We start from the raw sequence: 14,458 nt of genomic DNA, 5'->3' as shown, positions 1-14,458 counted from the left end.
ACACCACGCAGCGTTTCCTCGCATCAGAGAAAACTGGAATGTGCTCAGTTTCAAAATCTCCTGGAGGAGGGCTAGGAGGAGCTGGTTTTGTTGTGGCGTGTGCAGGTGGTGTATCATAATCTGGGAAGTCATAGAGTTGTCTAACAATCTCTTCTCTGAATTGAGTCTGTGAATAACCAACGGTCCTGTGAAGGGCTTCAATATCAGAAAACTTAGCCTGGTGCTCTTTGAAAAGAATAAACTATTAACTACAGCTAGAAGTGGTCGCTTACGAGAGGTGGTCGCAACCGGAGGCTCGAGTGTACTTTATTATCCACCCACTGCAGTACTAAACAGGGGGATCCCTATCCTGCAACGCACACTACTCCTTCATCGGTCCCTCTGATGCACTCCGAGTGGTCTTGGATCACTGATCACCCCAAAGGAGCGCACCCAAAGCATCTTGACACCAAAATCGCTAGGTGATTGGCTGAATCACTCCAAGCCAGGCAAAAAAGAATAAAAAATAGAGAAAGGAGAGCAATAAAAGGAAGATGAAAGAGTGGAGGAAAAAAAAAAAGACTGACATTCCTTTTAATTTTTGTATCGTCCACTTTAGAAAAAACGTCCGAGCAGGTCGCGAATTCTTTGACATGTACTTTTCTTTTATATTTTTTATTTGAATTCCCACACATGGTTACAAATGCGGGTGATGCTACGTAAAGAAAAAGATGGACACTGTTTGGAAACAAAAGCATTACGTATTGAGCTTAGGCCACCTGTTCACCATCCAAGAAAATACAAACAAGCTATCCAGCGAATAGTACTGACAACTGGAGTGAAACTCGGCATCCACGAATCAGGAATCGTGATCGAAAGAACCGGGCACGATTACAAACGAGTAAATATCGATTTGCAGAACCTGAAGGTTTTGTTAGTCCACCCCTAAAATCATTCAACCACGTTGTTTTGGCGTCGGTCGATTCTGCAGAGTTAGTGGCGGTGAAAAGTTTGGGTTACCATTGAACAGTCTAGCCATGGAATCAACCCAAGAGTTGTCCGAAGAGGCGCAGCAACTCGTAAACGAAGGCCTGAGTGTTAAAGTCGCTCAAAGAGTAGGAGCGATCTTTGCTACCGGTTCCCTTGCTCCTAGCGAGTTAGATGACAGAGCGTTGGACGCTTTACGTGAATTCAACGAAGACGGAGCACTAGAAGTCTTGGATCAGTTTGGAAGTAGTGATCTGTCCCACGTGCAGAATAAAAGCGCATTTCTCTGTGGTGTAATGAAGACTTACCGCGAGAAAAACCGACAGAAAGCCCAGGGACACACTCCGGGCACCGAAGCATTGAGTGGACCCGATGAAGAGAAGATCAAGGCGTTATTAGACAGAACTGGCTACACTTTGGATATTACCACTGGGCAGAGAAAGTACGGTGGCCCACCGCCTAACTGGGAAGGTCCTCCACCAGGAACAGGCAGCGAGGTATTTTAGCTCGAATAAACTTGTTTTTAACGTTTTATATAGAGTTTTCGACAACCTTGAAGTTGTAATACTGCTTACAACCATGTGCCTCTGAGGCGCCTTGAATAAAATTATTGGTGCTGGCTACCGATTATTCATTCGAATTCGAATGATTGCACTAGTTTTTCTCCACCGAATTTAAAGTGGAATATATTCCGTTCTCCTCACAAGGTTAACTGACTATGATCCCGTGGAAGTGGAATTCGAAGAGCTCACAGTTGGGGCTGATATGCTGTATCATTAGGAGCTTATAATTATTACATGATATAAGTTAGTTCTGAGGGCCTGTAACTGAAATAAGCTATTCAGATTCTGATTGCTACGTTGCTGGTCCAACATTTTTACAGGTGTTGGACTGGGCACTGCCCCGAATGATCCCTGTGACCACTCCTGAGGATTTTGTTGTAGTTTACGCCATACTTTGCCACCTGTTTTTTCATAATTTATTTAAACATTGAACGTGAGTTAATGCCCTGCACAGAATTGGGAGCTTAAAGTTTACAAGTGGCTTCCAATTCTGCGTTTGTGGAATTTGTTCTAACCAATTTCGGTCGTGTATTAACCAAGCTTGCTCAGGACATTTATTCGGAGAGTATTGGCCCTGGGTTTTTTTTTTGTATAGACTGGTTACAAGATGTTGGACTGGTATTCTCACAAGAATGGCCCTGAAGCTTGGGTTAATATATACATCAGTTCATTTGAAAGAGGGGCAAACTTATGACAATATTACCAAGTGGAATCTAATTTGGTGTGTAATCGTACAAAGTGGTTGACGAATCACTTAATAGTGTAAGATTTGGACACTATTATTTGCCTTTTTATATTTTTTGTCAAGATTGTAGTCTCTGGTTGATTATTTATATGACTCCACAAGCTTTGAACTTTGATTTATATTGGCCATATATAAATGACCCTCAAGACCCTCCATCATACGTGGGGGGGACCGCTCAGAAACTGGCCCAGAACAGGCAGGAATGGGGTACCTTTGTTGCTGCCCTACATGCCAGCTGGCATAATGGGCTTGAGTGAGTGTGAGTGAGTATATAAATGTAGCTATTCTAGTAACCTCTGTGTATTTTTCCTTATGCAGAAAGTTTGCTGCCAGGTTTTTGTTGGCAAGATTCCGAGGGATTGCTTTGAAGATGAGCTTGTACCAGTGTTAGAGGAAAGTGGAAGAATCTACGACTTTCGACTCATGGTGGACCCACTGACAGGTCAAAACCGAGGATATGGCTTCTGCACGTACTCTGCCAAAGAGGAGGCACAAGATGCCATGAAGAAGCTCGACACCAAAGAAATCAGACCTGGTAGAAGGCTTGGGGTTTGCTTATCTGTGGCAAACAACCGGTTGTTTGTTGGCTCCATTCCCAAGACAAAGAATAAACAAGAGATCTTTGAAGAGTTCACCAAAGTTACTGCTGGACTGACTGATGTGATTGTGTACATGTCAGCAGAAAACAAAACAAGGAACAGGGGCTTTGCCTTCCTGGAGTATGAAAGTCACCAGGCAGCATCTTTGGCTCGTCGTAGGCTGGCTAGTGGAAGGGTGAAAGTCTGGGGTAATATCGTAGTGACTGTGGATTGGGCAGATCCGCAAGAAGAACCTGATGCAGATGTCATGTCAAAGGTAAGGGATTATTGTGTTACAGTTTCAAACAACAGTTTTGCAAAATTAACCAATGCCACAGGTGGCTTTTGAAACCCTCTCTGTGAACGTCTTTCATTTCTGCTCTGGTCTAAGTAAAGTTGGCTTCCTATATGTGTACACTATCAGATAGTGAATTTTATTAATTTTCTTGTTAAACATGTGTGACAACTATTGATTGATTTTTAAGGAGATGGTAAAGTAGATAGTAAAAATCTGGGGTTTTGCAAGCTCTCTAAAAATTCATAGGAGTTTACTTTTAAAATACTGGAAAATAGTAGACATAAAGCAATGAAATTCCCATGCAATCTTTGTAGAGTATGTTGATTAATGATTTTCTACTACCATACATTCCTCCTCTTTAAGTCCTCTCCCTTACAGCATGATATTGTAACATGACAAAATTTAAAGCCCTGCCCCCCCTTCCCAATAATGATAATTATTATTGCTCTCCTTCTTTTATACCGTGTCCTTTTGTGAGACCTTAGTTCACAAACTCCTCAGAGATTAAGTATATATTATATCAACAATCATGGTCTCTGAGTGATGGTGTTCCTCTGCTGCAGTAGCTTGTGCAGCCATGTTCTCACAAGTGTACATTGCTGTTTGTAGGTCAAAGTCCTTTATGTGAGGAATGTTTCTCCCAGTATCACTGAGGATCAGTTGAAAGAAAAGTTTTCAGTGTATGGCACAGTTGAACGAGTCAAGAAATTGAAAGATTATGCCTTCATCCATTTTGTTGAACGTGATGATGCGGTCAAGGCTATGGAAGAAATGAACAGTGTTGAACTTGATGGTCTTGCAATTGAAGTGTCCTTGGCTAAGCCTCAGCCAGCAAACAAAGAGAAAAGACGTGCTGGGCAGTCTGGATTTGGTGCCTTGAATTCAGGTCGGGGATCCAGGGGTGGACCCCCGCGTGGTGGTCCACCTGGGCGTGGGCGTGGTGGATATGGTGGTGGTGATCGATATGGATATGATGGCTATGATCGAGGTTATGGTGATCAGTATGAAGGTTATGGTGGAGGATATGGCCCCAGAGACAATTACAGTGACAGAGGTTATGGTGACAGTTACTATGATGACTATTATGGTGGTGGCGGTGGTGGATATGGCTATGATCGCTACAGTGAAGGCCCAAGGGGTGGTCCTCCCCGCTGTGGACGTGGTGCACCCAGCCGAGGTGGACGTGGCGGTGGTTTCCCAGGAAGGGGTGGTGATAGAGGGGGAAGAGGATCAGGCCCACGTGGTGGTCCTCCCCGTGGTGGAAGAGGTGGCCCTCCACCCCGTGGTGGACCCAGAGGCGGAGGTGTTGCTCCAGCAAAAAGGAAGTATGGTGCAGACTCGCATCAGGCACCTGTAGAGTACCCCGAGCCAAAGCGTAGGTTCATGGGGCAGAACCAGTCAGGTGGTTGGGGAAGCCAACCAATCGCCCAGCAGCCATTGTACGATGGTGGAGGGTACGGCAATCAAGGATCCAACCAAGAGTGGCACAGTGATGGTAATTGGCAGCAGTGGTAATTGTCGAGAAGAGAAATTTTGGCTTGCGGTTGATTTTGATTTGGCAACTTATTCTACGGCCTTTCTCTGTTTGTTTTGGCTTTAAGTTTTGAGATGACTGAATTTGGTATTAACATGTATCAAGCTATTTGGCAGGCTGTTGACTTGTTAAGTTGCTGATTCAGTTTGGAAGACTCAAATGATTTTTTTAGTGTGGCACCAATCTGAAAGATCTTTTTTATATTCAAGTTTATGCGATTGGACATGAATGTCTTTTAGGAGTTTTAAAGTGCTTTTAGTTTAACGTCAATAGCTTCAACTTGCGTAGTTGCATTCAGTTACTTTTAGACAATCTAGACTGTTTGTACTGAATACGAGTTCCAGCTTTTTATAGCTCAGAAAACTTCTTGGCAGTTAGTTTTTAAGTTAAGTGAAACAATTAACTAGTGTAAGCTAGAAATGTCATTTTGGCAGTTACTATACATGTTAATGTGGTTTGGTATCAAAAGACGACCAAGCAATTTTGGCTTGCAAAGTCAGTTGAATCAAATCAACTTGCAGAACTAAAACTGCTAATAAAGTAAATTCAACAAAATTGCCCAGCAAGAAAAAGCTGGCTAAAATCCAACTCTGAACTTGTGTCTGGTTTCCCAGTGTGCAAAATATTTCCCTGAAAATTCACCCAAAATCAAGAAAACCTAAAATCCCGAAATTAAAGAAAAAAGAAAGAAAAGGTGAAGAAGCATTCATTTGCTGAGTGGTGGAGGTAAGTATTGAGGCTATGGCAGTCTCATTTATTTTATATTTTATGTTATCCTTCCTATACGGAGGTTCCCACTAATTTCACTGTAAGTGCAGATTTTTAGAAATTCTGATAAAACCCCACTCTGGCAATTTCAGAGTTGCCTTTTTCTTCTACTTCAAATCGAGTGCCGGTGCTATCTTTTCATATTGCAGCAATTTTTACTTGCATGTTGACTGTCTAGCAAATCACACTGATCTACAAAATGATGGCTTCAATATTATCCGAAATGCTGCAAAGTCTGAACTCTGAGAATGTGTTTAAATTGGGTTGAACATACTGTTACTGCTCAAGACTGTATTTTCATTGACCTTGAGCTTTTTACCGAAACCTAGTTTAGCCACACTACGAGTTTTTTTAAGACTACAATTCCAAATGCAAATGTGTCTTGTGAACTAATGTGGTTACCATGGTGACTTAAATATATTCTCTGATTACTATGCAAACCTCAAAGTCACTGAGATCTTATGATATTCCAAGAAGCCGAAAAGGGGTAGTGCATAATACTAACCCTTCTTTTACTGGGGTAAAACGTGAACAAGTCAAGTAAGGTAACGGACTGGGTTTGAATGGGTTTGCTGTTTTTTTGAGTGCTCAACATTAGCCTTTAGTATTCAATGGTCGCATTACACTGCCTATAACAAATTACGGGAGTTGCTTTGCTACAAATTGAAAACAACATCTTAAGTTTAGTAAACCTTACTAATGAACATTACTGGTCCTTTTATTTCTTTCAATTCTCTTCTTTGGGCCTGAAAAAAGCTCAGAGTAATGAGGTCATTGTAATTACAAGGTAGCCGGACAAAAATCATAAATTGGTGTTGACACAGACGCTCTACGTGCCGGCGGTGTTGAAAATTGTTTGGGTTTTCTACCAATTATTTTCCTTTTCCAATGCAAGATGAATGTATCTGACGGTTGAACATTCGATTAAAACTTCCTCGAAGGGGCAACCCAGAGCATTCGTTGCTGTGCCATGAACTCCCTTAGTGCGATATGTGCGTACAGGGACACGGTGAGCAGTTGTACATGTAGTAGTGACCCTGGACTATTGCTTTAATTACTTGGTAGCGCGACAGCGCTTTTATGATCGAGCTTCGGAATGAATTTTCGTTTTATAGTTAAAGAAAAAATTTGGCCTCAAACGGTGAAGATGAGTAGATCTATACAGCATTGATTAGAGAGACTTTGACAACGGTGCTCCTTTAGCAGTATTGCATTTACATGATGTTGCGTGACGTAACTCCCCTCGGAAAGCGTTGCACGGCCGCTCGTTTGAAAAAGACAACGTGATTATGAACAAACCCAGGCAAATCAAGGGTCATATAGCCTGCGGTGTCACGAAGTCCTCGATATACGTAGACGGTAGACTGGAGATTGACTGTAACGCAGGCTAGTGTCGTTGGGTTTGACTACAGGGCTTTAATTTGTTACTGCGCGTCACCTGAAGTACGTGTATACCAACATAATTTGCCATAGCGTGACATTTCTTGCATTTAGAGGTGATTTTTTTAAAAAAAAAAAAGACCGAACAAAACAAAAAAACAACAACAACAGCAAACAAACAAACAAACAGATCAGACGTCGATGACAATAAACAGAGAATCTTATTCGAGATTCTTTATGAAGGTTTTTGAAGTGGAAAAGGTTTGGATAAGGGAAATATGCGATCTATTTTCCATTTTATTCGAATGGTCTTCGAATGGCACTGTAAAATAGTGTTGGAACTAATTCAGGGTGTGTCACTTTGGCCGTCCGAAATTAGTCTCCGAGGGTCATGCGTGTTTCGTGGTGTAGGACATAAGAAGTGAGCGGGAGGGAGGGCGGAAACCGGAACAAAAAGAAAATACACAAAGAGCCGTTCCACCCGGGAAGAAGAGGGTGTCTTAAGTAAAAAGATTAGGGGCGGGCGGGTGTGGGCAGGCAATTGAGATCCCCTCATCTCATCATTGTTTATCTTCATGGTAGATGATTTTGCTGTGTGCTAGTTGAACGTCGGTTGTCCATGTTCGTTCTTTATTCATCGGGGTTTATAATGAAAGGACGAGTCATTGTTTAAACATTGGTGATCGTTTTTTTATCAACAGGGAAACGAAACGTCCGAAGAAAAAAATGGGACTTGTTTATCCACAGCGGTGCTCGTTTCTTTACACCAGATTTGCACGGCAAACCCACGTCTTCGATGTGAAACCCTCTCTTGCCTTGTGCGTCAAATTTGTCTTGAAGAACTTGAGTGAGTGGCTGAATATGTTCGTTTGTAATTTCTGCATTAACATCAATAAAGAGTTTGAAATGGAAAAAATTGCGATTTTCGATTATTGTTTTACGTGTCCCGCCCTGTTCTTTTCAAATCATCTACGGAAAAGGAGGGTCAGGGGCAACTTCTTGGTGTTGCGATCAGTGGTGATCAATGGTGGCCAGTGGCGTAAAAGGAAATATTAAAAAGATTGAGAAGACAATAAGCAAGGTAATATCTACCCCAAAACACACCAGCCTTCTCACGAGAGGATGGGTACTCTTGAGTGTTCCCCTAGCCTGCGAACAGGCTCCCGGCGAGGACGGAAAAAAATTTCGGCCAGCGCGGAACTGAAGAATTCGGAGAACAAAGCGATCGGCGGGTTCGCGGACTAGTGTTCCCCTAAAAAGATTCTCGTTTCCTTTCGGTTCAAAACCCGTTTCTTCCTTTCTGTTCTTGCCAGAAATCCGCAGGGGCGAGGAAATAGTCACGCAATGTTATTGGAAGGGATCACTCCATGACGTTTCTCAAATAAAGTTGCATTTGCCTTTGCCAGAAAAAAGTTTTAAATGCGACGGTCCCCACTGGAATGCGCTGCTTAAATCGTATTTTGTGAAGATGATGCACAAGCAATCGATATTTTGACACTACAGTCGAACCTGTCAGCGGCCAGCCCTTATTAAGCGGCCAGTTATCAAGTCCCAAAATTTTTGTCAGTGAAGTACTGTGAATAAAACCCGTATTGACCGGCCACCTCTATTAAGCGTCCGCAGCCACCTTCTGTTCCTCCCGATGAGGGTTTTTCTATTGTTTTTACCCCCTAGACGATGGCATAAGCGTCCGAAATAGAAGGTGACGAGTGATAAGAACATTTGAACACACGTTTATCGTGATTGTCTTGAAGTGAGTTTATGTTCACTAAAAGATTAACCCGATGGTTAAAAATATTCAATGTACACCAACCTTAACAGCAATCGCTAACGTTAACGCATGGGACAATGTCGAGCAATGTTTGAGAGAGTTATGGTGGCTTTTCTCGAGTATTTCTTTTCCTTCTACCCGGCTTGCCCGGGGACCAGTATAAACCGTGGCAGGGAGGCCTGGGTAGGACTCGCAAGATCAAAAATGGCGGGTAATTTGCTCCCTCGGCGGAGGAAAAGAAAAACATGATGGAGTTCGACTACAACGTAAGCGATTTAGAAGATCTCTCAGAGTGGCCTGATAACCTGGATTTCGATGAATTCTGCGATTCAAATGAGACCCGCGAGGAGCCATTAGCTAAGCGACAAAAAACTACCATCGACTGTGATGACCATGATCGGCTGCAAACACAAGTAGCGGGTAGGTTTTAACCTAAAGATTTGTTACCGATGTAAAAATCATAGATCATTGATTCTATCGGAAAGGTTTCTATATAGCCCCAAATATGCATACAATTTCTATAAGCTAACTACTCTTTAGAAACAAACGGCAACCATGAATAGAAGGAGACCCCCGGGGTGGTATTCGCCCGGCGCATCCAGTCGAACAAAATCCAACCAAAATTCAATCGAACACCAATCGCTCGATTGAATTCGGCAATCGAACAAAATCGAACATCTATTTTGCTGTGAGTTCGATTATCGAACTAATCGAACAAAATCGAATGCAATCGAACTCAATCCGATTCGATTTTGTTCGGAAGCCATTTCTTGATAAGATCACACAGGAGTAATCATAATCAACCTTTATTAAATGGGATTAATAGAAAAATATCACTTCGGGTTCTTGACGCTCTCAACATTTCTTTTTGGGTTCACTGAAAGCTAACAGTAATTTGACCTTCAATAGAAATTTCCCCTGACCATGTGGCTATTTAACAATTATTCCATGAAACCGCGTTGGATATGAAGTGATAAATAACCAACGAGCGCGTAGCGCGAGTTGGTTATGATCACTTCATATCCAACAAGGTCGAATGGAATAATTGTTTTAGTATATTCTTAATCGGGTTTTTGCCGCCGATTTTTATTTCAACAATTTTACAGAGCGGAAAATTTTTAAACTTGGCGCACTGTTTTCCATATAAGGTAAAACTCCGACTAATGGCTCATAGTCGGAGTTTTTGAGCCAATCAGAGAGCTAGAAATGCAATAGTCGGAGCTGAGAATATACTAATATGGGGTATTATGCAGATGTGACAATCATCCTATCAAATCGGTACCAGGATTCACGGGGATTAAGGAGACGGTTCACCGTACAAAATTTCCACAAAATAGACACTTGTTTGATAATAGGGTAGTATTAAGGCATTTTTTTTTTTCATTACTTCGTTTTTCGTCAGTGTTAATTTTTAAACATAAAAATCAAACAAACAGGAGTTTGGTAACTCCACGTTTGATTGAGTACCACTGTCGACCATTTGGTAATCGAACGTTCGATTTTGTTTGATTGTCAACCGTTCAGCAATCAAGCATTCACTTTCGTTCGATTGACCAAATTTTAGTGTGAGTTTGATTATGTTCGATCGCCGAATCCTATCAAATGATTGGTGTTCCATTGGGTTCAATTACTGAATGTTCGCTTAGATATGTTGGGTACTCGCCAAAGCTTTTGGTAAGGGTGTGTGGCCTGACCCTTGAAACCTGTACCCTATTTCACTCCAAAATCTGTGATTTTCCATACACTCTTTCAGACTTGAAGCAACAATACCACAATTTCAAACCTCTAAAATTGGTTCACGGCTCCAATATGTGACCGCAGCTAACCAGGGGTGGCTTCTATTCTTGTAAACATCTGAGAAGGGCCAAATTTACAGGCCAAAATGGTCAAAATCTATGCCCATTTTCAGACCAAAGTTACTCAAGTTCTTTATTTTTTCTGTCTTCACCCCAAAGGCTCAGTGATTAGAAAACCAGCAGAGTTCAGTTGCAGTGGTCATCTCTCCCCTGGCAGAATTAAGGAGGCACTGTGCCAAAATGGTTACTTAGCAACTGGGGTCTTTAACGCATGAGTACTTTGTTGAATAGCTGTCAGACTTCCATTCTGAAAGAAAATGATTATTTCAGATGGTTGGTGATTTAAATGTTAGACTTTCTCAAAGTCATCTGTGGTTGTAGGGGTGGTGAAAATTATGATAAAATTTGAGACTTGCTGAGATGCTGAGACCCTTGTTTGAAAATGCAAGACTGAAATACAAATGATTTTCAGAGACAAACGACACACAGAAAAGCTTCAGAGATTCCCAGGAGATTTAAAGATTGGATGGAAAGCTTCTGAGACACAAGGTTTTTTAGGTATCATCCACCACCCCTGACTGTAATCTCCCTATTCCTCACATTTTTTCGCACCCAGGTTGTAATTGTTGCAGATGTTTTCCTTGTTCCTAGCTTAGCTTTCACGGGTCAACTTGTGGGCAATTGTATTGAAATGAATGGCAGTCTATTTCTAGGGGTAGAGAAGATGGTTGCTAAAGTTGAAAGAGTTGAAGCATTTTTTCATAGAACATTTGAATGTCATTTCCAGGAGAGACTTTGTAGGGGGCTAGTTCTAATGAGGGAAAGAGTTTGGCCTCAGTACCAGTACTCTCCCATGTAAACAGACTGTGATACTCTTCAGTTTGTGAGTCTTGAAACTTGAGCTTCAGACTTAGCAACACGATTACTGGATGTTTAAACCTGACTTAGAAACCATCTGATGTAAAAAGTGAGTCTAGATCTAAATTTCCCTCACTAAATTTTCCTTACATTATTTACACTATTGCTCAACCCATAATTCTATAACAGAAAACACATACTGTCACAGTCCCTCTGTCCACCCGGGAGTAAGGATGGGTACTGACAATCTGTTACAGTAACCTGATGAAATGCTGGGTGTTATTTACAATGGGCTAGAATATCATGAATGCAGTTGGATTGGATTGGGTCGGAGGTAGCAGTGGTTTTGCTTGTTCATATGACAGAAACCAGTGTTAAGGGAGCTATGTCAAGATATTTTGAGTTGTATTTTTTTTCCTGATGTACAATGTCAATTAAAAACAACAAAAAGGTAATAACCAGAAAATAAATAAGGATGGTTAAGAAAAAGAAAGAGTAAGAGGAGTTATTGACAAACTTGATCAAAATTAGCCAGTTTCTTAAAGATGCACTGTCTGTGACATGGCCCCTTTAAATACTGCCAGTGCTGAATTACTTGGCACATCTAATCCTGACTATTGGAATAGAACTGGCTGTGATCATTGCAATCTTAAACTTCTCTTATTGTTGAAGGATTCTGCACCAGGAAAATCCATACCCAGAGATTTTCAGTGACCGGGTGATCCAGTTATTTGGAGCAAATTTTGTAGCAGGCAATGCTCTCCCACATAAGATGGAAACATTATTCTTCATGCTCAGGTGACTATTAAAATACTATGAATGTTGTTTAACTCAGTTGGGAACTCATTGAAGTTTGTAAGTAGTTATCATATGACAAAGTGAAGATCAAAACTTTAGTAAATTATATTATATCATAATATCACTATGGTATCACTGCTTTTTACCAATCCACTGAGACCACTCACAGATTCAATATTCAAAATTGACCAATCTTAATTTTTTTTGGTAGTCCAATAAAGACAGAACCAAGTTTCTACTGTTCTTCTATCATTGAGTTGCGTATCATATAAATCAAGTTTGCTTGGGATTGTATTGGGATAATAGCCAAAGTCAATCATTGATCTTTCATTGATCTATTCATTCTTGTACTTTTAGGCAGCAAGTTTTTAAGCTGGAAAATGATGGAAGCATTACGTCTTTGACTGGTAAAGTTTGAAACAGTTTGAAAAGAAACTATTAGAGGAGAAAAATAAAGAAATGGAAGCATTAGAGAGAAGCATTAGTATTAATTCTGGGTGTTAAACTTCTTAAATCATTTCTTTACAACTTGTCCTCTGTAATTAATTAGGATGGGAAAAGTTTTAGTTGGTTCAGTGAAAGTTGGAACTTAATTTTGAATTTGAATGTCTGTAGCAATGCTTTGTAAAATACGCTTGAATGAGAATTTTTATGCTTTTGAAGATCATCTCAATATTATTGAAGCATAATTTGATGTAGCCATAGCCTCCACCCAGTTTTTAAATGGTTTAGTGGCAAATTTAATTCTGGTGGTGACACTGTGATGAGCTAACATCCCAGCCAGGGAAGAGTAGAAATACTCTTGGTCACTTCTTGCAACAGAAACTGGAGATGAGTGCCAGCCTGATGGACCACAAGATACAAATGCAGACTTTACCCTCAGCATAATAACCCCCTCTGCTAGATATGATTTAATTAATTGATTGTTATAGCACACTAAACATGTCCTCTCTGGGTGATTCTGTCGTTAGATGATGTGCACAAACGCTGTGTTGAGCTCCGAAGAAAGTGCAGTAAATTTTTTGCCTTTCTCCTCCATGTTACACACAGGTAAGTCAAGATCACTCACTTTTTACCCCTCTTAGACCAGGCTCACTTCTACCACTGCCTGTAGAGAGAAATTTGACATTGATCATGGTCGTGGAATTTTGTTTGAAATTACTAGTAGTTACGATATCGGAAGTAAAATGCTGCCATATTGTTTACCTGTTCGCCAGTTTCATAAAATACTTGATCGTGTGTCGATTTGATTTTCTACCATAAGAAATCTCTTGAAATGATACTCATGGCCTCTACAGTGACTAGGATGTGAAAGAGCGTAGAAACTTTCTTTTCTTGCACAGAAAATTAAAACTAATTACTTAAATCCTTATTTTCTTTCACACTAGCCATCTCACCATAGTTCAAGATTGGCACCAAAGTAACGCGCACCTTCATGAATTATTTCTTCTGCCGTCAAGACTAACTAAACAGCTGGAAGATTTGTCTTTGTTTCTTGGGCGACTGTCCTCTCCTCCCTCGTCATCCTTCACAAGGACAAACCAAGTGCCTTCAATTGCTGCTGTACGTTTGACCGCAGGAGGACACTTATTCCATCTCCATTTAGAGCTAAACTGGGTCGCTATTCAAACTCTGTGCTTGATAATGGAAAAGCAAGGTATGTGACCAAGAGAACAGCCGACCGCACTTTTACTTCACTAACCTGTGCAATACGTAGATGTTCTAGTGTTTCTACTTTTTGTTAGGAGCCCCGCCGAAAGGCAGGGCGACGAAAAATTAGTCTATAGACTCATTCAGTTGTTCTCCTCCACGGAAATCTTTAGTAAAAGGCGAAAGATTTATGCGTGTTGAAGGAAAACCAGAGTTACTAAGTTTAGGTAGAAGAAACGTTTAAATGCGGCTGTGCTGATTCTTCCATGTGGTTTGAATGTGGCAGGTCCATGTGGCATTAGTTGCTAATGCGCACGCGTACTATACGGTTTGTTTAAAAAGAATTGTTTGGACTTGAATTTGATTCAACAGGGAAAAAAAAAAATGCGGTGTTTTGAGAAGCCAGTTCCAACTTGATCAGTAAGCACGATTTTAGTTTTTGGTCGAAACTGGGGGAGAAATTTGTCCTCTTATCCGCCGTACGTTTCGATTTATGCTCTCGTGCTATTGTTTTACGGTTCGCTGATCATTGACTCGCAATTATTATAATTATAATGACAATACAAAAGTTTTGCTATAAAATTACCATACACAGAACTAGAACACGTGGACTGAAAACGCTGTTCAAAAAACGGCCACCTTCTCAAAGTCCTTCGCGGTCGTAGCCAGTCAAGCCTGGGTTCCTCTCCCTTGCGCTCGACACTTGGGTCTTCGTGGTCATTTTTTGTTGTTGTAAGCTCGGCTTTGAAAGCT

The 14,458-nt window shown here is 41.0% G+C and overlaps 2 protein-coding genes, 1 long non-coding RNA gene and 1 other non-coding gene across 4 annotated transcripts in view; 2 read left to right on the top strand and 2 right to left on the bottom strand.

Annotated features, from left to right (window-relative positions):
- Nucleotides 1-924: 924 nt before the first annotated feature.
- Nucleotides 925-6,954, top strand: LOC149117624 (heterogeneous nuclear ribonucleoprotein Q-like). The gene is made up of 3 exons (XM_089283447.1): nt 925-1,463; nt 2,593-3,129; nt 3,760-6,954. The coding sequence occupies exons 1-3, from the start codon at nt 1,017-1,019 to the stop codon at nt 4,663-4,665; spliced, it is 1,890 nt and encodes a 629-aa protein (XP_089139573.1). The 5' UTR covers nt 925-1,016; the 3' UTR covers nt 4,666-6,954.
- Nucleotides 6,955-8,626: 1,672 nt separating this feature from the next.
- LOC110067804 (protein MMS22-like) overlaps nt 8,627-14,458 on the top strand; it is a 32,383-nt gene continuing 26,551 nt past the window's right edge. The window contains exons 1-6 of the mRNA XM_020775139.2: nt 8,627-9,023; nt 10,559-10,670; nt 11,930-12,055; nt 12,413-12,462; nt 13,027-13,105; nt 13,444-13,712. Coding sequence (XP_020630798.2) covers nt 8,849-9,023; nt 10,559-10,670; nt 11,930-12,055; nt 12,413-12,462; nt 13,027-13,105; nt 13,444-13,712 — 811 coding nt within the window. The 5' untranslated portion in view covers nt 8,627-8,848. The remainder of the gene's footprint in view (nt 9,024-10,558; nt 10,671-11,929; nt 12,056-12,412; nt 12,463-13,026; nt 13,106-13,443; nt 13,713-14,458) is intronic.
- Nucleotides 10,529-13,573, bottom strand: LOC110067810 (uncharacterized). Its single transcript, XR_002298700.2, has 2 exons — nt 13,487-13,573; nt 10,529-13,163 (listed from the first exon to the last, which is right to left on the bottom strand). It is a non-coding gene; the product is annotated as an uncharacterized LOC110067810 (long non-coding RNA).
- LOC149117623 (U5 spliceosomal RNA) lies at nt 13,802-13,922 on the bottom strand. Its single transcript, XR_016205791.1, has one exon. It is a non-coding gene; the product is annotated as a U5 spliceosomal RNA (small nuclear RNA).

This window comes from Orbicella faveolata, unplaced genomic scaffold (assembly GCF_042242905.1).
Source record: "Orbicella faveolata isolate gen_17 unplaced genomic scaffold, um_ofav_v1 contig_12, whole genome shotgun sequence".
Classification (NCBI taxonomy): domain Eukaryota; kingdom Metazoa; phylum Cnidaria; class Anthozoa; order Scleractinia; family Merulinidae; genus Orbicella; species Orbicella faveolata.
Note: the sequence above shows the minus strand (reverse complement) of the source record. Positions and strands in the feature narration are given on the sequence as shown.

What these genes read in the sequence shown, in the direction of transcription:
- LOC149117624 (XM_089283447.1), top strand. Translation starts at nt 1,017, where the DNA reads ATGGAATCAACCCAAGAGTTGTCCGAAGAGGCGCAGCAACTCGTAAAC. An exon ending in CACCAGGAACAGGCAGCGAG is followed by an intron (nt 1,464 to 2,592) that starts GTATTTTAGCTC and finishes TTCCTTATGCAG; the next exon opens with AAAGTTTGCTGCCAGGTTTT. An exon ending in ATGCAGATGTCATGTCAAAG is followed by an intron (nt 3,130 to 3,759) that starts GTAAGGGATTAT and finishes TGCTGTTTGTAG; the next exon opens with GTCAAAGTCCTTTATGTGAG.